Genomic DNA, 20,753 nt, shown 5'->3' with positions numbered 1-20,753 from the left:
GTAAGAATGAACCTCCAGGATCACATGCTGTATTGGAATCTCAGCTCTCTCACTGACTAGCTATGGGGCTTTGGGAAGCCATTAGCCCCAGTTTAACTCCAGTCTCTTCATCTGGGAATGAATAGAAGAATACTGCATGTCTCATGTGATTGTTGGGAGAATTATGGGGTAGTAATATGACTTAACATGATGTGCTGTGTCCTGCATGCATTACTCAAAGATGGGACCCCTAGAAGTTAGGAAAAAGGCAAGGGAGACCAGGAGGCTCTGAGTTCAAGCCCCAGTACTAGTGTGTGTGCCTACACCCACACCCACACACAAATTAAGCCGAGAAAAACAATCCTTACAGATTAATGACATAAAGACTTGTACCGATAGACGTTTGATGCTATGTGCCAGTCTTGGTGTTTGAACTCAGGGCCTGGGCACTATCCCTAAGTTGCTTTCACTCCAGGCTAGAGCTCTACTGCTTGAGCCACAGCTTCATTTTTGGCCTTTTAGGTTGTTTATAAGATCCCCACAGGAGCTGGGGATATGGCGTAGTGGCAAGAGTGCTTGCCTCCTATACATGAGGCCCTGGGTTCGATTCCCCAGCACCACATATACAGAAAACGGCCAGAAGCGGTGCTGCGGCTCAAGTGGTAGAGTGCTAGCCTTGAGCAAAAAGAAGCCAGGGACAGTGCTCAGGCCCTGAGTCCAAGGCCCAGGACTGGCCAAAAAAAAAAGAGTCCCACAGACTTCACTGCCTGGCTTCAAACTGGGATTCTCAGATCGCAGCCTTCTGAGTCGCTAGGATTACAGGTGTGAGCCACTGGTGGTGCCCAGCAGTATGTTCTGTTTGGAAGTTTAAAGAGTTATGTTTAAGGGGCCTATGAGAATATTGGCCTAGTGCTTGCCTAGCATGCATGAAGCCCTGGGTTCGATTCCTCAGTACCACATACACACAAAGCCAGAAGCGGCGCTGTGGCTCAGGCCCTGAGTCCAAGCCCCAGGGCTGGCAAAAAAAAAAGAGTTATGCTTATAAAGTAAAGAAAAAAAGTCACAGGAAGCTAAAACTAATTTATGAGTGAAGGAAGAACAATATTTTAAAAATAAATGTAGTGTAGCCTAAGTGTTCCCAGTGGGACTTTATTCCGGTAATGTCCGGAGCTGGCAGCCACTTGTGCTCTGCGGCGCCCAACGTCACCTCCATGCCAAAACAGGATGTGGCCTGGGAGTCTGCGGACAAACCAGCTGGGCTCAGAAGAGTAGGGGAGGAAGAGCCGTGAAAGGACGTGGGTGGATCCTCGCGCGCGCGCGCGTGTGTGTGTGTGTGTGTGTGTGTGTGTGTGTGTGTGTGTGTACTGAGGCTTGAACTCAGTGCTTGGGCACTGTCCGCTTAGCTTTTATTTTTGCCAATCATGGGGCTTGGAGCCTGAGCACTGTCCCTGGCTTCTTTTGCTCAAGGCTAGCGCTCTGCCACTTGAGCCACAGCGCCCCTTCCGGCTTTTTCTGTGTATGTGGTGCTGAGGAACTGAACCCAGGGCTTCATGCGTGCTAGGCAGGCACTCTACCGCTAAGCCACATTCCCAGCCCTCCCCTTAGCTTTTTAAGAACTCAAGGCTGGTGTTCTACCACTTGAGTCACGGCTCCAAATTCCAACTTTTGGGTGGTTAATTGGAGGTAAGAATCTCACGGACTTTGCTGCCGGGACTGGCTTTGAACCATGATCCATGGCTCCTCAGCCTCCTGAGAAGCTAAGATTTACAGGCGTGAGCCATCAACACCCCGCCAAACCAGTATTTCAAGCGTATCACGTGGGGAAACTTCAGTACCTTCTATAGAATGTTCTTCAGGCTTTGTGGGGGTGAGGAACAGGAGACACGAGTTTCCAGACCCTTCTTTGCCGCCCCTGGCTCAGGCATATCCCCGTCCTGGTGTGTCCCAGGAATCCAGGGACAGTCCCCAGGGAGTCCTGTGGGGACATCTGCTCACTCCACAGGGGCAGGGGCCAAATCTCCATTTCTCTGCGTGGAGGGGCCTGTCTTTGCGGGACGTGGTGGCTCCCGCCTGCCGTCCCAGCTACCCAGGAGGCCGAGTTCTCAGGATCACGCTTTGAAGCCAGACCCGAGAGGAACGTCTGTGAGACGTGGTGCCAAGTCACCACCAAAAAGCCAGAAGTGGAGCTATGGCTCAAGTGGTAGAGCACCAGCCTTGAGTGGAAAAGCTAAGGGACAGTGGCCAGGTCCTGGTTAAGTTTAAGCCCCAGTCCCAGCACCTGTGCGTGTGTGTGCACGCGCATGTGCACACACACACACGCCCCTGCTCCATGAGGTCCTGCCAATAAAAACCTCGCACCCTGTCCTAGGGTGATCTGTGTGGGTGCCCGGATTAAAGGAGGCCGCATCTCAGGAGCGACGCACTTCACATGGGTCCCCGCCGTGGCTGTTAGGTGTCCTGTTTTTCAAGTAAGTCAGTTGGGCTGAGGTTTTTTTTCACATGCAGCTGCAGGCGCTGGAATTCCTGGAAGGGAACAGAAAACCTTTTTTGCTAAAGTGACCGGATACACATGTGGCTCAGGCTCCCCGAGGGGGGGGTGGACGAGCCTCAATTACCACACGAAGCCGCGTGTCCACCCTGCCAGTGGGCCGTGCTTGAGGGCAGTGGGGGGCACACCCGGCCGCCAGCTGTGACCACAGGCTCCGGCCCTCCCCACCCAGGCACTAAAAGCAGCCAGGTGTGGGATGGGGCTGTGGTCAGCTCCCACCTGTCCTTCCTGGCCACTTCCTGCCGAGCCAGGGCCACGCCGACCTAGGAGGAGATGAGCTCAGTACTGTGTGTGCTGAGTCTGTGGGTGGGCAGGTGGGGGGGGGCAGGAAACGGGGCACGGGGCACTCCCTGCCGTGAGGACACGGCCTCGCCCTGCCTCCGAGGCCCCCACACCACTCGGACAGAGCCGGGTAACTCCATCCTCACCTTGTACCCCTGTCCACGAGCTACAGTCCTCTGTCCTGACCAGCAACACCGCCACCAGCTTTCCCCTGAGAAGCCACATCAAGTGGAGTGTGTGTGTGTGTGTGTGTGTGTGTGTGTGTGTCCTGGAACTCGAACTCAGGGCCTGGGCACTGTCCCTTAGCTCTTTTGCTCAAGGCTAGTGCTCTGCCACTTGGAGCCACAGCGCCACATCCAGCTTTTTGGTTGTTCATTGGAGAGAAGAGTCTCACGCACTTTCCTGCTCAGGCTGACTTTGAATGGCAGTCCTCAGATCTCAGCCTCCTCCGTAGCTAGGATTACAAGTGTGAGCCATCAGAACCAGGCTCCTGATATTTATCTTACACACACACATACACACACACACACACACACACACATACGGGTGTAAATCAGGAGTAAGGACAGATGCTTTGGGGGCCCTGGGTAGTGTAGCCCAGGGGGAGGAGTTTGGCTTCAGGGGCTACAAGGCCTTGAGTCATGTCAGGTGACTTAACTGCTTTTCTCCCAGCCTTCAGGTTTCTCTTCTGAGAAGTGGGGCTGAGCTACACGGGAGAACATGGCAGACACGAACGATCTCAAGGCTCCCTTGAATGCCCCAGCCTCTGGCTCTGGCCGAGAGTGGAGGTCATATGACTTATTCTCACCAGTGGTTACTTGAGGGGACAAGTCATGCATCACACCTGGTGGATGGAAGTGGTGATGTGTTCTAGAATCTTCCTTAGGAACCACAGAGCCCCACTTCCCAGTGGCCTGGCTATAAGACAGAAGTGGGGGCCAAGGTGGGGGGGAACTCACATTTTCCACAGGTGGCAAATAGATCATTGTGGTGCCAAGCCACTGTGGCATTTTCTCTTTTTTGAGTTTTGTTCTATAGTTCAAAGTCTTTTGGCTTGGAAGTTGCATCTGTACTGCTCCTCCCCCTCCTGCCCTCCCCGCCCCCCAGATTCATTCCCCCCCCCAGCCGGAAGAGGCCGTCCTGGGACGGCGCTGTGGGCAGGACAGTGTGTGACCATTAGTGCGCTCTGTCTCAGTGGCACGGGGTCATGTGGCCGGCCGCAGGGATTTATCGCCGCACCCTTGGGGGCCCCCTAGACTCCACCCCCCCCACCCCGGCCATGGCGGCTGCAGCCCTGGCCACCACCCTCCTGCTCCTCACGGGAGCCCTGCTGCCCTCCGGGGAAAAGAGCACCCAGAGGAAACTGGTGAGCCACCACACCCCCGAGCTCCCGTGGCCAGCAGAGGGGCCCGGGCGCCCCCCCCACCAGGCTTACCGCTCCTCCCCCCAAAAGCCCCCAGCCCTCCCTACCTGCTGTTTCTCCCCCATGTGCCCGGATCTTTCCAGCTGCCTCCTTTCTTTCCCTTCCTACGCACCCTGGGAGTACTTAGCAGCCAGCACTGAGGTCCCCCAGCCCTTCGCGCCTCTGAGTTCTCCTTGGGCCAGGAGCAATGGAGGGCGGGAGCTCAGGTGACAGTCTCACGGCTTCTCCTGGCCTGGCAATGCCAGGAACCCTGCCATCCTCTCACGTAGCCACGGAAGCTGGTGACTAGGAGACTGTCCCCGCCTGAGACGCTGCCTGTCCCCACAGAGAAACGGGGACAGGTGCTACCACCACTCGGAGTGCTACAGTGACTGCTGCCTGGTGGACTGGGACTTCGGGGGGGCCTACTGCGCAGCCAAGGGCAGACTGGCCACCTTGTGCCTGCCCCAGGTGAGGCTCTGCCTGGGCCAGTTGGGAAGTGGTGGGGGGAAGGGGACGCAATGCAACCTGGGGCTTTCATGTCCTCCTCCCCCCCCCCCCCCCGTGGCAGCCTTGCCCCTTCCCCCTTCCCCATCTGGCAAACTCCTACTCATCCTGCAATACCCTAGCCACCTTTCCCTCCTTGGATTTCCCATGTTCTAGGTTTGAACCCTGGGCAGAACGCATGTCTTTGATTTTCCCTGTCCCTGCTCATAGTGGGAGCCCTAGCCTCGGGCATGCAACAAACATTTGCTGAATAATTATTTCTCCCCTACTATCACTGAGGCAAGGTAGCCAGGAAAAGATCTCTCCACGTGTGACCTCGTTTCCTAAGAGGTGTGGGGCCAGGACCACAGTGTTGGAGTGGGCCCCAAGCTTAGGGCCCCGGCTCCCCCCGACCTCCTGCCTTTGTGACCTCCCACCCCACCTCAGCCTTCATTTCCTAGTTGGGAAGGAAGAGAGACCCCTCAGTTATACCATGGGGCTTGGGAGAAGACTGCATGGTGCTAGCGAGGCCAGAGCCGTCCACAGCCCATCGGTAGCTGGTGGAAAGGCAAGCAGGGAAGGTCTTGTTCCTGCTCATTGGCCCTGGGTGGGAACCTTTGCAGCGAGGAGAAGCCCGGCCTTACATGCCGGTGCTGGGCCCTTCCCAGACCTGACCCTGCAGCCCAGGTGGCTAGGGGATATGTGATGTGAAGTGTGTGTGTGTGTGTGTGTGTGTGTGTGTGTGTGTGTGTGTGTGTATGAGAGAGAGTCCTGGGGCTTGAACTCAGGGCTTGGGCACTGCCCTTGAGCTTCTTTTGCTCAAGGCTAGCACTCTACCACTTGAGCCACAGCGCCACTTCTGGCTTTTTCTGAGTGGTTTATTGGAGATAAGACCTTCCTTCGTCAGCTGGTTCTGAACCACTATCCTCAGACCTCAGCCTCCTGAGTGGTTAGGATTACAGGCGTGAGCCACTGGTGCCTGGATGTGTTTTGTTTTGTTTTAATTAGGAAAGCGTCATCCATCTTATTCCACCACTGACAACTTGGATGACTGCTCACTGTTATCTTGCCCATGGAAGAGATGGAGAAACTGAGTCACACAAAATCTCACCTGCCTCAGCCTCACACTCATGAGCTATAGAGCCACCGACTCTTGAGTTTGTCTCTCCAGTACTTGTGCTCTTGCCCCTGCCTACCACCCCACAGGAAATGGAGGCTCCTTTCTTTCCTTGACCCTGGTGACCCTGATTCTCGTACCCACTTCCCTCCCCACAGACCAATGGAGCCGTGAACATCATGTGCCCCTGCCGCGCGGGCCTGACCTGCTCCTCCAAGGACCTGCTGTGCCCCCACCGGTGCTATCTGATATAGACGCGCGGCTGCGGCCGTGTCTCCTGGGTGGCGTATTAAAGTCCCCTTCTGGCTCTGGACTCTGCGTTTCCTGAGGGAGGGGCCCCTTCTCCGGGGCTTCAGCCCTCCACCCCACCCTCGCCTGCAGGAAGGGCACCAGTGGTGGGAGCGGGTGTGCAGGAGAGCAGTTTGGGTCAGGTAAGTTGCCTGGGACAGGCAGGGTTGAAGGGCACACCTAGAGTGGTTGGGGTACCCATGGGTGGGAGGGCAGCGGGGTGCCGCCAGTGGGGGGTATCTGAATCAGAAGAGTAGAAGTCCCCCAGAGTGCTGTGAGAGTGTGTGCAGAAGTCTGGACACACACACACACACACACACACACACACACACACACACACACACACACCTGCCCCCTGGCAAAGGTGCTAGGAAGCTGCAAGAAACTCATTCCTCTGGATGAGAAACTGCAGCTCCATGCCAGGATTGTCTGCCATGCTGTTCCTTTAAGCTGGGAGCCAGAACGTCAAGCTCTCTCTTTCTGTTCACTGAGCGAGAATTCCCCCCTCCCCCCCCCCCCCCACTGAGCAAGACCAGACCCCCCTCCTCCCTAGGCAGGCTAGTGGCCTGGAGCAGACAATGCCCGCAATTCTCCTCTCTGTCCACCAGGGGCGCAGAGGCTCCGGGAGGGCGTCAGGGGTCAGGACAGTACCGATGTGGGAGGCTCTGAGCTATACAGCACTTAGCATTCTGGTGCAGTGGGAGCTTGTTTATTTCCCCCACTCCAAAGCTCCAGAAAAGCCTATGATTGCAGGGATTCATTCAGTGCAGGGGTTCTTTCCCGGGACTGAATCTGGATGCCAAGAATGGATTCCCACCCCTGCTCTAGGCCTGAGACCACCCCAACCCCAGTCAGGTGCTGACAGCCTCTCTTGTTCCGCACCAGCACATATGTAGCAGGCACTGTGACTGCTTCCCCAGCGGCATTGCAAATGGAGCCCCAATGTTCTTTGGGCAGCAACGAGGCCAGCGCCAGGAGAGGGGTCCTCATTCCGCAGTCCTTTACGGTTTCCAGCCTCCCTTGCAGCTAAAGGTGGTCAGGTGACCCAGTTCCGACCACTGTGATATGAAGAGAAGTCTACCTGGAGGCTTTGGGCCGCTCTGCTTCTCCATCGCCCATCTCACTATCCCTTCCTTCCTCCATCTCCTCCACTTCCTGTCTCACAGTACGGTGAGAAGGTATGATGGTGGTAGGAGCTTCTGCTAAGCCGAAACTGTGACGGGAAGGTCAAGAGAACAGAGGATCCGCCAGCCACCACACAAATCCAGCACTTCCCATCTCTAAACCCTTGGTTCCTGACATACACACACACAGACACACACACACACACACATATACATATGTATATAATTGGTTGGTGTACATACACACACATATATTCCAACCAGGGCATGTATGTATATATGTGTGTGATTATGTAGTTCAAAGTAGGTACATGTACCAGGTTGTGTATGTGTGTGTGTGTGTGTGTAAAGATGATTATTTTTCATGATTCCTATGTGCATTTGCTAGGACCAAGTAAGCCCACAGCAATGATTAGTGGTGGGACCCCCTTATCCATGGGAGGGGTTGTCTCCGTTGAGAGTGAGGACAGGATAAAGGCTGGAAAGATCTGGTGCCGTCTCAGAACTGGAACTATTCCTGGGCTGGGCAAGCCTGCTTCACCGCCCTGTCCCCGGTCTCCAATCTGTCCTGCTCCGCCCTCCCTCATCCCTGCCCCAGTCTCTAATTCTTTCGGGCCCCCCCCCCCTCATGCCTGCCATGGTGGGCACAGGCTTTCTCTTACACGCTAGCAAGAACGCACAGGAGGCGGGGAGGGCTGCAGGTGGACTTTAATTGCGGAGAGCCCCATGAGATCCCAGAGGGGCTGGAGGAGGGGGACGCCAGCCCGGGAGGCAGTGGAGGAGGGGAGAGGTGCAGGGGCGTGTGGGGGCCTCACTCCTGGGAGCGTCTGGTATCCATGCAGATGCCGTAGTTGGTGTTGGTAATGGCGCCAATGATGCTCTTGTCCCCCTCACAGGACAGGCCCCGCTCACAGGGACATCGGTAGTAAACTCCCTGGATGTTCTGCAGATGCGCGGGTGGTGGAGTCTCAGGTTGGGGTGGAGAGGGGGTGCTGCTGGGGGTTCACCTGCCCTCTCTCTCTCCTGGCCAGGGATCCAGCAGCGGGCTCCTCTACAGGGTGCGCTTCTCCCGACTGCGTCTGCAGGGGGCGCTGTGGGCCTGGGCAGTCTACTTCTGCTTCTAGCTCTGCCCACGGGAGCCTCCATTTACCCAGCTGTGAAGTGGGGATTGCAACCCTGCCCCGCCCGGCTCAGTGGCTAGGGGTGGAAGCTGAGGTGCCGGCTGCCAGGGCTGTCCACACCCAATGTCTCCACCCCAGACCTCAGGGACACCCCCTCGTGGGGCTCTTTCCCCACGTCCGTCCCCCAGCCCCGGTACCCACCTTAGGAGAGCACTCGCTGTTCTCCCTGGCCTTCTGCGTGCAGCGGGCCAGGCCCAGGATGGTGTCGTGTTGACAGCAGCCGCTCTGGCACTGGGCGCTGTTGAGGCAGAGCTCGCCTTCATCCTGAGGGGAGAGGGGCTATCCCAGGACCTTTCCCAGCCCCCCCGCCCCGCGACCTTGGATAGCCTCTCCCTCAAGGACACTTGTGGGAAGGAGTCCAACCCCTGGGGGTCCCTCTGTGCCCCACCAGATCCACGGGGCTCCAGTACAGCTAACCCCCTGGGTGACCCTAGCCAGTCCCCCCCCTCCTGGGCCTCCGCGGTCCCATCTGAAATGTACATAGGCCGGCACCAGTGGCTCACGCCTGTCATCCCAGCTACTCAGGAGGCTGAGGGCTGAGGATCACGGTTCAAAGCCAGCCCAGGCAGAAAAGTCCCTGTGAGATGCTTATCTCCAATTAATAACTATTCAAAAACCAGAAGTGGCGCTGTGGCTAGCCTTGAGCAAAGAGCTCAGGGACAGTGCCCAGGCCCTGAGTTCAAGCCCCAGGACTGACAAAAATAAAAAAAAGAAAGGTACATAGATGGCACCAAAATAGAGTCTCCATACGCAAATAGCTCCACTCCCACACTCCCTGTACCTTTTTATTTTTTTTAATTATTATTATTCATGGGTCTGAACTCAGAGCCTGGGTGCTGTCGCTGAGGTTTTCCTGCTCAAGGCCAGTACTCTCTACCACTTTGAGCCACGGCTCCACTTCCAGTTTGGGGGTAGTTAATTGGAGATAAGAGTCTCATGGATTTTTTTTTTTTTTTGGCCCAGCTGGCTTTGAACTGCCATCCTCAGATCTCAGCCTCCTGAGTAGCAGGGATGACAGGCGTGAGCCACAGTGCTGGCTTTTTTTTTTTTTTTTTGAGACAGTCTTGCTATGTAACCCAGGCTGCTCTTGAACTCCCAATCCTACTGTCTCAGCCTTCCACGTGCTGGGATTACAGGTGTGTGCCACCATGCCTATCTTCCTATATACTTTTGAGGAACGTGCGAATGTTGAAAACCATCTCCCTGTAAGACTCCTGTCTGATGAAACTTAGAAAACCCCCTCTGGAATTAGACATTCCCGCTGGAGGCCCCCTTACCAGGTTGATGATGAGCCCCCGGGGCTCAGGAGGCGCGGCACAGACCACAGCAAGCGCGATCAGCAGGAGGACAAGGATCTTCTCCATGGCGGATGGCGCTGAGGTGGGTTAGGACAAAGTGTTTGGAAAAATGAAGCACTGTAGTCATGCTGAGTCTTGGGAGGTAAACATTATTGGGGCAAAATACATTTACTGTTCAACACAAAACGTTCCCTCGTGCCTAATCTGAAGAGCGAGACACAGTTGCTATTCTTTCAAGCTTTTACCTTTCGTTGCCTTCCTCCTGTACAATAATTAATGTATGATGTCGTAGATAGTAGTTAGTCTAGTGCTGTGAGCATGCCACCCTGCTCTTTTCTTTCATTCAACCGTGGCCTGACACAGCTGAACACAGCTCCCTTCCTTTGCCCTGCCCCCCCATGACTATATCCTGAGAATAAAGGAAGCAAATCTTAAAACCCCACAATCTCCTGGCCTGCTTTCCAGAATAGGCACCCCAATGTCCAAGCCCTCCTTTCCAGAATAGGCACCCCAATGTCCAAGCCCTCCGGGCCTCTCCCCAGGCATGCCTGCCCCCAGTCCTGGTGCGCTTCCATGGTCTCGTCCTTGATCTGTCCTAAAAGTCAAGGATCCAGCACCCCAAATTGACGATCCCTCCCTCTGGGGACCTCCTCGACCCACCTCGGTCCCTGGTGACGCTAGAGCTGGCAGGTCAGATGGCAGAAGACAGCTAGTGGAGATGTTGGGGTGCCTTAAAAAGGGCTTTGTCCACGTGGCTTACCTTGTACCCTCACCCCCAGGGCGTGCTCTGAGCGGAGGCACAGGTGTGGCCTATCTGCTGGGGGAGGGGGGGTCCTGATAAGGTGCTGGGCAGGCACCCGAGGGCCCCGTGTGCACGCGCACTTGCTTCTGTGCACACAAGCAATTCCAGATTACGGTGCAGAGTGTGAGCTCTGGGGCCGAGGGGGGAGCTCGGAAGCGGAGCACGTGCCTGGCGGTGCACAGCGCCTGGGTCCAATCAGCCCAATCCCAAGCACTACAAAAATAATAATAAAAGAGAGGGAGAGAGGGAGAGAGAGAGAGGGAGAGGGAGAGAGAGAGCTGGGAATGTGGCTTAGTGGTTGAGTGCTTGCCAAGCATGCATGAAGCCCTGGGTTTGATTCCTCAGTACCATATACACAGGAGAAGCTGGAAGTGGCGCTGTGGCTCAAGTGGTAGACATGCTAGCCTTGAGGAAAAGAAGCTCAGGGACAGTGCCCAGGCCCTGAGTTCAAGCCCTGGGATGGTAAAAGAGCGATAGAGACAGAGAGAAGGGAAGGAAGGAAGGAAGGAAGGAAGGAAGGAAGGAAGGAAGGAAGGAAGGAAGGAAGGAAGGAAGGGAAGGAAGGAAGGAAGGAAAGAAAACCTGTGCAGACTCTAGCAGTACAAGTTATTGGCTGATCAAATTATCTGAATGTTTTGGCTCTGTCTTCTGATCCGTCAACGGAGGATAATTTCAAGAACTGCAAGGATCCACTTAATATGCACGCATATGCACATTATGTATATCAACACAATTACAGGCTTATTCAGATGTCTTCCTATTACACGTGAGCAGCTGCGCAGTGCTCAAGCTGCCGTCCGTGCGCGGCCGCTTTGAGCCCCGGGCTGGGAAACAGGGCCACGGCTGGGACAAAGCTTAGAGTCACCTGTGGTGGGAGGCTGCTTCCATTGGGTGGCCGAGGCGCTTCTCGTGCCTTGTCTGAACCCTGCCTTCCGCCCCCAGCCAGGGCCAGGCAGTGCGAGGCTCCGGTGAGGTCTCCTGTCCCGCCACCTTTCTACTGCCCTTAGGGGGATCCTGAGACAGGTGCAGGCCCCAGAACAGGCCATGCTGGGTGTGTCCTCACTCTGGTGCACAACCCTCTGCCCTTGTCCTTGGGGACTGCCTACAGTGCTAGTTCACACTCAGGGGTGCTTCTCCCAGTGATCTTCGCCCTGACTCTCCTACCCCACTTAACACGAGGGAGGGCTCAGTCCTGCCGGACATGGTGGCACAGACCTGTTGTAATCCCAGTGCTCAGAGGCCGAGGAAGGAGAATTGGAGGGTCTAGGCGACCTGGCCACATATCAAGGCCCTGTTTCAGAGAAGACTCACTCCACTCACTCAGTTAAGGTCTCCACGTGCCGTGGACTTTACCCTTGCACTACTCAAAGCCATTGGTCCTGGCTGGGAATAAGGAGGTTTTGTGTCTGCAGAGAGACCAGTGCCTGGAGGCTGGGAAGGGCACAGCTGCCTGAGTGTGCTCAGGTGTGCAAACAGAGCGGTTTGCTTGAAGGTCCGGGTCACTGCTGCTGTGCCTGCTTCTCTGTCCCTGGTGCCAGGAGGTAGAAAACTGCTCCCCTGCGACCCCAGATAGGATTGTTGGGGCACAGCTTGGGGCCAGGCCAACCTGGCTTCAAAACTCAGTGTGTCCTAGTTTCATGACCTTAGCTACGTGGTGTAAACGTCTCCAGCTCCTGGGGCCTCGGGGTCCTCGTCTTCCTAAGGTGGGAGAATAAGGCTTGAATAAGACAAAGTGTGCAAGGCGCCATGGAAGGGTTAGGCTCATGGGGTGCTCAGTGCATGCCCCCCCTCCGCTCCCCACCGTCCTGGGAAATGGAGCAGAGGGAACCAGACTACACAAGAGAAGCCCAACGGGTGACAGAGACACAGATGCCGCAGACCTGGGTCCCTCCTGCTCCCCCACGCTCCCAAGTCCTCAGGAGCTGAGTCACTGAGAAGCCAGTTAGGGACCATCCCCCAAGTCAAGACCGGAGGCTGCCAAGGAGCACCCCAGCGGCAGCTGTGGGGAGGACTCACTCCTGTCCCCCAACTGGTCCCAGCCAGTTTCCCACAGGAGAGAGACTGGAGTGTTCCCACGGCACACACAGAGGTCCGCGCCCTTCCACATGCAAGCAAGAAGCTCTGTGCTTTCGGCACCACCACCTCACAAGGTTTAACCACCTCTCCTCCAATTTCTGAGGAGGGTTCTGTGTTGGGATGGTCCACTCACACTGAAACTGAGGTCATGCACGCGTGGGCATCAGCCTCACAGACACGGTATGGAGCAAGACATGCAGCCAGGACTGCCCAGGGGCAGTGAGCAGGACCGCATTATGGCTCTACCAGCTGGAGGAAGAGCAGTCACTCCAGGAAAGAGACGCCTCCTGGCTGTTGGAATTGTCTGAAGTCCTGATGTGACATGATAAATGTAAAAATCTATCTGTGAGCTGGGTGCTGGTAGCTCATACTTATAATCCTAGCAACTCAGGAGGCTGAGATCTGATTGAGGTTGGAAACCAGCCCAGGCAGGAGAGTCTGTGAGACTCTTTTTTTTTTTTGGCCAGTCCTGGGACCTGGGCTCAGGGCCTGAGCACTGTCCCTGGCTTCTTTTTGCTCAAGGCTAGCACTCTGTCACTTGAGCCACAGCACCCCTTCTGGCCATTTTCTGTATATGTGGTGCTGGGGAATTGAACCCAGGGCCTCATATATAGGAGGCAAGCACTCTTGCCACTAGGCCATATCCCCAGCCCCTCTGTGAGACTCTTATCTCCAATAAACTGCTGGAAGTAGTGTTGTGACTCAAGGGGTAACCTTAGCACAGAGAGGCTCAGGGACAGAGCCTGAGTTCAAGCTCCAGGACCAGCAAAACAGAAAAGAAGGAAAAAAAACCAAGGCTCTTCTTGGTCAGATGTGTGAAAAGTACAGTCATAGAGCCGGCCGGAAATCCACTCAATATTCAAATTCTCCACGGGCTCCTGGGCATGGTGGTGTATGCTGCCATTTGAACACATGGAGGCCGAGGCAGGAGGACCTCTTGAGCCCAAGAGTTTGGGCCAGCTTGGGCAGCACAGTAAGTCCTGGTCTCAAAGCGGAAACTTGCAGGGTGTGGTTGGTTCACATCCACATCTGTAATCCTTGCTACTTAGGAGGCTGAGATCCGAGGATCACAGTTTGAAGCCAGCCCATGAGGCTCTTATCTCCAATTAGCTACCAAAAAGCCAGAAGTAGCAGCCTGGATCAAGAGGTAGAGGGCCTTCCTTGAGTGAAAAAGCCAAACTAGCATCTCTGCCCATTGGGATTACTTATCCTGTTCATCCCCCTGAGATACTTGCCCCCCCACCCAGTGTTGAGTGGCTGAAGCCTTGCATCAGATATTCTGCCCATTAATCCCCCACCCCCCCTCCCTTTTTGGACATAGCCACCAGAGTCAATCCAGGCATTTCTTGAGCTCTCATACTCTTAACCTGCCCTATCGGTGGCTCAGCTTCATACCGCCCCCTGGTGGTCACGATCGGAGGCTCTGCCACAATAATCATTTGAATATTAAAGTATAATTTGTAACGTGTGTGTGGTGTGGTGTGTGTGTGTGTGTGTGTGTGTGCGCGCGCGCGCGCGCAAATCCTGTGGCTTGAACTCCGGGTCTGGGTGCTGTCCCTGAGCTTTTGGTGCCCAAGGCTAGCGCTCCACCAGTTGAGCCACAGCTCCACTTGCTATGTCATGGTGGTTAATTGGAAATCATTTCACTGACTTCCCTGCCCGGGCTGGCTTTGAACCTCGGTCCTCAGATCTCAGCCTCCTGAGTAGCCGGGAGGACAGGCGTGAGCCTCGGGCGGGGCGGCGGGTCCCGTCCTTTCCATCTCTGGCTCCTGCTTAGAACCATGGCAGGCGGAGCGCGCGCGGCTCTCAACAGCCACTAAGCTAACGGAAGGAGCGGCCTGAGGAGTGGGAACTGGGGGCTCAAGGCCGTGACCGGGGAGCCGGGGAGGGGTGCGGGGGGTGTGGAGGGCGAGGGACCAGGGAGAGAGCCGGGGAGGGTGCGGTGGGGATCCGCTAAAAACAAACAAACAGAACAACCAGAGCGGGCGGTTTTATTGTTCCCCTAGTCCCGCCCCTTATCCGGGTCTCGCCCCGCCCCCCAGTCTGGGCCCCCTACCCCGAGTCCCGCCCCCTTCCCCCAGTCTCCCTCCCCAGCGGCCGCCCCTCCCACTATCAGCCCCGCTCCTGACCGGGTCCCGCCTCCCCTCCCCCGCAGTCCCTCCCTCCACAACCCCCCTTTACTAGGGCCCGCCCTCCCCCCCCCCATCCCGCTCCCTAGCGTCCATCCCGCCCTCTCTTAGTCCCGCCCTCTGCCCAAGTCCCACCTCCAACCCCCCCATTCCCGCTCCCCAGCGGCCATCCCGCCCCTCCGGAAGCCACGCCCTCTCCAAGCCACGCCCCAGGACGCTGGCCACGGTGCTGAAAGTAGCGGAGGGGCGGGGCGGGCGGCGAGGGGCGGGGCGGCGAGGGGCGGGGCTCCAGCTCCGAGCGGGCGGGGCCGGGGGGGACGGGGTCAGGGCGGCTCCAGCCGGCTTGGGAGTCCCCCCCCCCCCGGCCCGGCGACCGCGCACAGGGCGGATGGAGCGCTGCCCTTGGCCGAGCCACGGTTGTCTCCCTGCCGTGGAGGCGCCCTCACCCCGGGCCTGACCCCGCGGAGGAGGACCCACGCGCGGGCCTCCGTCCCCGAAGCCCGCCCAGCCGCCCAGCCGTCCCCACCATGGTGAAGTTGCTGCCGGCCCAGGAGGCCGCCAAGATCTACCACACCAACTACGTGCGGAACTCGCGCGCCGTGGGCGTGATGTGGGGCACGCTCACCATCTGCTTCTCGGTGCTGGTCATGGCCCTCTTCATCCAGCCCTACTGGATCGGCGACAGCGTGAGCACGCCGCAGGCCGGCTACTTCGGCCTCTTCTCCTACTGCGTGGGCAACGTGCTGTCCTCCGAGCTCATCTGCAAGGGCGGACCCCTGGACTTCTCCTCCATCCCCTCCAGAGCCTTCAAGACAGCCATGTTCTTCATCGCCTTGGCCATGTTCCTCATCATCGGCTCCATCATCTGCTTCAGCTTGTTCTTCATCTGCAACACCGCCACGGTCTACAAGATCTGCGCGTGGATGCAGCTGGCTGCAGGTGAGCGGGCTCGGTGGGAAGGCGGGCCACGCCACAGGCGGCCCGGCCCATCCGCTGTGGAAGCTCTGTGTCTTCTTCTCAGAGCTCGGAAGAACACTGGAGCCGAATCTTAGGAAAGCTGAGATGGAACTGTTGCACCCACTGGCGTTACAAAGTTACTGAGCCAGAGAGGCGACTTCTCAGAAGCGCATAGCCTCTAGGGGAAGAAAGAAATCTGGTGTCCGAACACCCAGGCCGCCACACTAGAGGTTGCTGGAAGGGTGTGGCGGAATAGGACCCAACCTTAGGACCAAATAGTGACGGACATGAACATTCTAGATGCCCTCAGCTTTCACTTCTCAGCGTTGGTTCTTTCTCCTTTAGCAGTGACCAGATCCCTATCCTTCAATCCTTCGTTTCCTCCCTCCCTCCCTCCCTTCCTTTTTTTTTTTTTTCCAGTCCTGGGGCTTGAACTCAGGGCCTGGGCACTGTCCCCGACTTCTTTTGCCCAAGACTAGCGCTCTACCACTTGAGCCTCAACACCATTTCCGGCTTTTTCTGTGTGTGGTGCTGAGGAATTGAACCCAGGGCTTCATGCATGCTAAGCAAGCACTCTACCACTAAGCCACATTCCCAGCCCAGGTGATGTTTCTTATGAGGAATAAAACAGGAATCTAAATACCAACCACACAGACTCAAGACTGCAGTTGGAGGGAACCCAGTTAACTCTGCCCTCAGCCACAGATGAGAAATCGGGGGCTGAGAGAGATGTTCAAGTTGGCCAAAATTATAGCCAATCTCCTGGCAACTGACATCCTACAAGAATGAAGGTAGGGAGGTAACAAGTTTGTCAAGAAATGTACTCACTACCTTACGTATGTAACTGACCCCTCTGTTCATCACCTAGACAATAAAATTATTATTATTATTTTTTTTTGGCCTGGGCCTTGGACTCAGGGCCTGAGCACTGTCCCTGGCTTCTTCCCGCTCAAGGCTAGCACTCTGCCACTTGAGCCACAGCGCCGCTTCTGGCCGTTTTCTGTATATGTGGTGCTGGGGAATCGAACCTAGGGCCTCGTGTATCCGAGGCAGGCACTCTTGCCACGAGGCTATATCCCCAGCCCCAATAAAATTAAATTTTAAAAAAAGAATGAAGGTAGTAGGTCCCAAGAAGTGAGATGAATCTCAGAGATATTTTATTGAGGCCCACCTTTACATAGTATAATGATTTACAAAATACTTTCCTACTTACTACCTGGAGATGCTCTGCCAAAATCTCCAGTAATCTCCATCTCCTCTGACATCTCTTCACCCGATAAAGGGGAATCTGGGGCAGGGAAGAGGGTGTGACTACTGGTGGGCAGTGGGGAGAAAGGCACGGGGCAGAAATGTTAGGAAAGAATTGGGAATGAAGATCTAGCAGCTTGGTGCCAAAGAACCTTCAGATGGGTGGTTACATTTGCCAGCTGGTCCTCCATGTCGGGGCTATGTGGTGCTGGGGACACATACTCCTTCTCTCCTGCTCAGCGCTGTCTCCTACACACACACACACACACACACACACACACACACACACACACACACACACCCCAACATCCTGCAACAAGTGTCCTGTGCTGATCAGGCAGTGCCCGGAAAGCCTGGGTGGGGGAGGGATCACCAGACCATTGATATCAGACTTATCTAGGTCACAGAGTTGGAGACATCGATAACAGAGGGGACCAGGTGCCATCCCATGAAACATTGATGAGTAGCTAGGATTACAGGTGGTAGCCACCTGTGCCTAGTAAGTTTTTAAATATCCTTCCTTCCTTCCTCAGTACTCAGAGCAGCTACACTCTCAGAGACCTTTATACTTCTTCTTCCTCTTCCTCCTCCTCCTCCTTCTTCCTCCTCTTCCTCCTCCTACTTCTCCTCCTCCTCCTCCTCCTCCTCCTCCTCCTCCTCCTCCTCCTCCTCCTCCTCCTCCTCCTCTTCTTCCTCCTCCTCCTTTCTTGTCATGGGGCTTGAACTCAAGGCCTGGGCACTGTCCTTAAGCTTTTTCACTCAAGGCTAGTGCCCTACCACTTTGAGCCACAGTGCCACTTCTGGTTTTCTGGTGGTTCATTGGAGATAAGAGTCTCATGGACTTTTCTGCCTGGGCTGACATTGAACCTCGATCCTCAGGTCTCAGCCTCCCAGTAGCTGCTAGGATTACAGATGTGAGCCTCTGGTACCTGGCCTTTGACTTCTTTTCAATGGCACCAATCCCTTCAGAAATCATGTCTTCAAAAGCATCAACTTTACATAGGCTTTTCAGAACAAATTATATATATTTCAGATCTTTCTTCTCAGTTTTCTTGCTTCCTATTCTAACTGTGAATCTTGCTAAGAGTAGATTTATGTGGTCCATAGCCTGAATGCTGAGCTGTCTTGAAATTTCCTCCACCAGATCAGCCTCCCTCAAAGTCTCAGGACAGGGACAAAAATGCAGACAAATTCTTTGAGACAACATTCCCTGCCACTCGCTCAGTTCCCTAGGCTGTCCAAGTGGCCTCTTGTCTCATTCTGAGCAGAGTCCTTGACCTCATCTGAAACCTCATGAGCCTGCCTTCCAATTCCGGCTGACATTCCAGGCTGAGCTCCCACCAGAATCACTCATTAAACTGGGAATGCTGCATTCTAGGGGTTCTCTAACAGAAGATTCTTAAAGTCAAGAATATATAGGATATAGGTAGTTGTACAATGCTGTACAGGGTTGCTAGAGGAGGAAACTTGTTTGCTGGTGTGGAAGTTTCATGAATGAAGCTGGAGAAGACACTGAAAAGTCTTCCTGTAATCACTAAATCAAAGCTACTGGAGTGCCAAGCACCTGTGGTTCACACCTGTAATCCTAGCTAATCAGGAGGCTGAGATCTGAGGATCACAGTTTGAAGCCAGCCTGGGCAGAAAAGTCCCCGTGAGTCTCTCTGTCTCTGTCTGTCTGTCTGTCTGTCTGTCTCTCTCCTCTCTCTCTATCTGCCAGTCCTGGGGCTTGGACTCAGGGCCTGAGCACTGTCCCTGCCCTGGCTTCTTTTTGCTCAAGACTAGCACTCTACCTTTTGAGCCACAGCACCACTTCCATTTTTTTTTTCTGTTTATGTGGTACTAAGGAATCGAACCCAGGCCATCATGCATGCTAGGCAAGCACTCTACCTCTACTGCTGAGCCACATTCCCAGCCCCCATGAGACCCTTATCTCCAATTAGCCATTAAAAAACTGAGTGTGTCGCTGTGGCTCAAGTGGTAGAGCGCTAATCTTGGGCACAAAGACAGCTCAGGGATAGCACCCAGGCCCTGAGTTCAAGTCCCATGACCAACATGTAGGTCCCATGGTTAAGCTTTGTACTGGCACTGAGAGGTTGAAATGGGAACAGATGCTCATCTTAGCATGATGAGGTCTCTGGGATGGGATCTGGCTTTGGAATGAGAGTGGACAGCTCCTTGTTGGGTTCAATGAGGACCAGATAAGGACCACGTGGTACAGGGCAGGTGCTACTATAGCTAAAGAGCTCAGTCTCTTCCTCTGCCCTTGGTCCCTGGCTCCAGCTTTTGGAGCCTGGCCCCCAACCCCCGTAGAACATCATGTCGACTTCCCTCTTTCTCCCCCTTCAGCCACAGGCCTGATGATTGGCTGCCTGGTCTACCCGGATGGCTGGGACTCAAGCGAGGTGCGGCGCATGTGTGGGGAGCAGACGGGCAAGTACACGCTGGGCCACTGCACCATCCGCTGGGCCTTCATGCTGGCCATCCTCAGCATCGGGGACGCGCTCATCCTCTCCTTCCTGGCCTTCGTGTTGGGCTACCGGCAGGACAAGCTCCTCCCGGATGACTACACCGCCGATGGCAAAGGTGAACTGCTGGTGTGGGGAGGTGGGCTGGGGGCTCGGCTCAGCCATTCCTGGGAGCTTGGGTTCCCTGAGCTGGAGATGCCGAAGCTAATCTGGCCCGGCCTTGGTCCTGTGGGTAGAGGCCAGCGGAGGGTTGAGAGATGGCTGGTGATGAGATGGTGGGAGGCCTGCAGGGCAGAGGCTAGCAGTGAGGCAGGGGTGTCCCTCACCCCCGAGTCTCTCAGAAACTACAGGGAGGAGAGCCCTGACCCAGCCTAGGACGCACTGCATCTTGAAGGGATGCTGGGCTAGGGGGAGCGGAGGAGGAGGGCAGGCCAATGCTCTTCTGAAAGGGAGCTGCTGGCGCCGGAAGCCTGGCGTCCATCCTGCCTGTGTGTGCTCTCATCCTCATCCTACCTGCCGCTCGTTTCCAGCCGATCCACAAGGTCTTGAGTCTTGTGGAACCTTCTGGAATCTTGTGGCACCTTCCCTGACTGCTTGTCGTGATCTCCTCTTTCCTGTGCTTCTGGCTCTCATTAAACTTGTCTCTGGTCTGTCTTGAGGGACCTTTTCTTTTGCCACTCCTGAGCTTGAACTCAGGGCCTGGGCTACCGCTTGAGCCACAGCGCACTTACTCTTTCTGTTTATGTAGTACCGAGGAATCGAACCCAAGGCTTCATGCATGCTAGGCAAGCACTCTACGCCAAGCCACCTTCCCAGCCCATGTCCTGAGGGACTTTTTCAGATGCAAATATCATCTGATCAGGGAGCAAAGCTGGTCTCATTTCTGAAAAGTCCCTAAGTAGTGGCAGGTGATCACCACTTAGCGTCTGCTGCACTTCAAGGGTCTGCAGCCTCCTTTCATATCAGTCAAAACCAGACCTAAACCAGGAGAAAGAGCCAAATTCCCTTGTACCTTATGCCCAAGGACAGGGTCCACATGAAAGCCAGGGAGAACTTACCCAGAGGCTCTCAGAAAGGCAAAGAAGAACCAGGGTCTGGTGGCTCATGCCTGTAATCCTAGCTACCCAGGAGACTGAAATCTGTGGATCATGGTTCAAAGCCAGCCTGAGCAGGAAAGTCTGTGAGACTCTTATCTCCAATTAACTACCAGAAAACTAGAAGTGATGCTGTGGCTCAAAGTGGTAGGATGCTGGCCTTGTGCAAAAAAGCTCAAGGACAGCACCCAGGCCCTGAGTTCAAGCCCCATGATTTATTCACACACACACACACACACACACACACACACACGCACGCAGAGCTTAGAAATTCAGG

General features: G+C 55.4%; 3 protein-coding genes across 3 annotated transcripts; 2 read left to right on the top strand and 1 right to left on the bottom strand.

Annotated features, from left to right (window-relative positions):
* The first annotated feature begins 4,016 nt into the window (after positions 1–4,016).
* Positions 4,017–6,068, top strand: Clpsl2 (colipase like 2). Its single transcript, XM_048349212.1, has 3 exons — positions 4,017–4,175; positions 4,560–4,682; positions 5,973–6,068. Exons 1-3 carry the CDS (start codon positions 4,017–4,019, stop codon positions 6,066–6,068), a joined length of 378 nt encoding a protein of 125 aa, XP_048205169.1.
* Positions 6,069–8,020: 1,952 nt separating this feature from the next.
* LOC125352658 (colipase-like) lies at positions 8,021–10,388 on the bottom strand. Its single transcript, XM_048347883.1, has 4 exons — positions 10,366–10,388; positions 9,685–9,782; positions 8,549–8,671; positions 8,021–8,169 (listed from the first exon to the last, which is right to left on the bottom strand). The coding sequence occupies exons 2-4, from the start codon at positions 9,769–9,771 to the stop codon at positions 8,038–8,040; spliced, it is 342 nt and encodes a 113-aa protein (XP_048203840.1). The 5' UTR covers positions 9,772–9,782; positions 10,366–10,388; the 3' UTR covers positions 8,021–8,037.
* A 4,842-nt stretch (positions 10,389–15,230) lies between these two features.
* Lhfpl5 (LHFPL tetraspan subfamily member 5) lies at positions 15,231–20,364 on the top strand. The gene is made up of 3 exons (XM_048349211.1): positions 15,231–15,651; positions 19,264–19,521; positions 20,324–20,364. The coding sequence occupies exons 1-3, from the start codon at positions 15,240–15,242 to the stop codon at positions 20,362–20,364; spliced, it is 711 nt and encodes a 236-aa protein (XP_048205168.1). The 5' UTR covers positions 15,231–15,239.
* The last annotated feature ends 389 nt before the right edge of the window (positions 20,365–20,753 follow it).

Source organism: Perognathus longimembris, chromosome 6 (genome assembly GCF_023159225.1).
Source record: "Perognathus longimembris pacificus isolate PPM17 chromosome 6, ASM2315922v1, whole genome shotgun sequence".
NCBI classification, from domain to species: domain Eukaryota; kingdom Metazoa; phylum Chordata; class Mammalia; order Rodentia; family Heteromyidae; genus Perognathus; species Perognathus longimembris.
Note: the sequence above shows the minus strand (reverse complement) of the source record. Positions and strands in the feature narration are given on the sequence as shown.

Excerpts from the sequence above, each read along its gene's own strand:
- LOC125352658 (XM_048347883.1), bottom strand. The coding sequence starts at position 9,771 with ATGGAGAAGATCCTTGTCCTCCTGCTGATCGCGCTTGCTGTGGTCTGT. Across the intron at positions 8,672-9,684 it reads GGGGGCTCATCATCAACCTG|GATGAAGGCGAGCTCTGCCT; the intron begins GTAAGGGGGCCT and ends CTCTCCCCTCAG. Across the intron at positions 8,170-8,548 it reads ACAGCGAGTGCTCTCCTAAG|AACATCCAGGGAGTTTACTA; the intron begins GTGGGTACCGGG and ends GCGCATCTGCAG.
- Lhfpl5 (XM_048349211.1), top strand. The coding sequence starts at position 15,240 with ATGGTGAAGTTGCTGCCGGCCCAGGAGGCCGCCAAGATCTACCACACC. Across the intron at positions 15,652-19,263 it reads GTGGATGCAGCTGGCTGCAG|CCACAGGCCTGATGATTGGC; the intron begins GTGAGCGGGCTC and ends CTCCCCCTTCAG. Across the intron at positions 19,522-20,323 it reads TGAACTGCTGGTGTGGGGAG|GGTCTGCAGCCTCCTTTCAT; the intron begins GTGGGCTGGGGG and ends CTGCACTTCAAG.
- Clpsl2 (XM_048349212.1), top strand. The coding sequence starts at position 4,017 with ATGTGGCCGGCCGCAGGGATTTATCGCCGCACCCTTGGGGGCCCCCTA. Across the intron at positions 4,176-4,559 it reads AGAGCACCCAGAGGAAACTG|AGAAACGGGGACAGGTGCTA; the intron begins GTGAGCCACCAC and ends CTGTCCCCACAG. Across the intron at positions 4,683-5,972 it reads CCACCTTGTGCCTGCCCCAG|ACCAATGGAGCCGTGAACAT; the intron begins GTGAGGCTCTGC and ends CCCTCCCCACAG.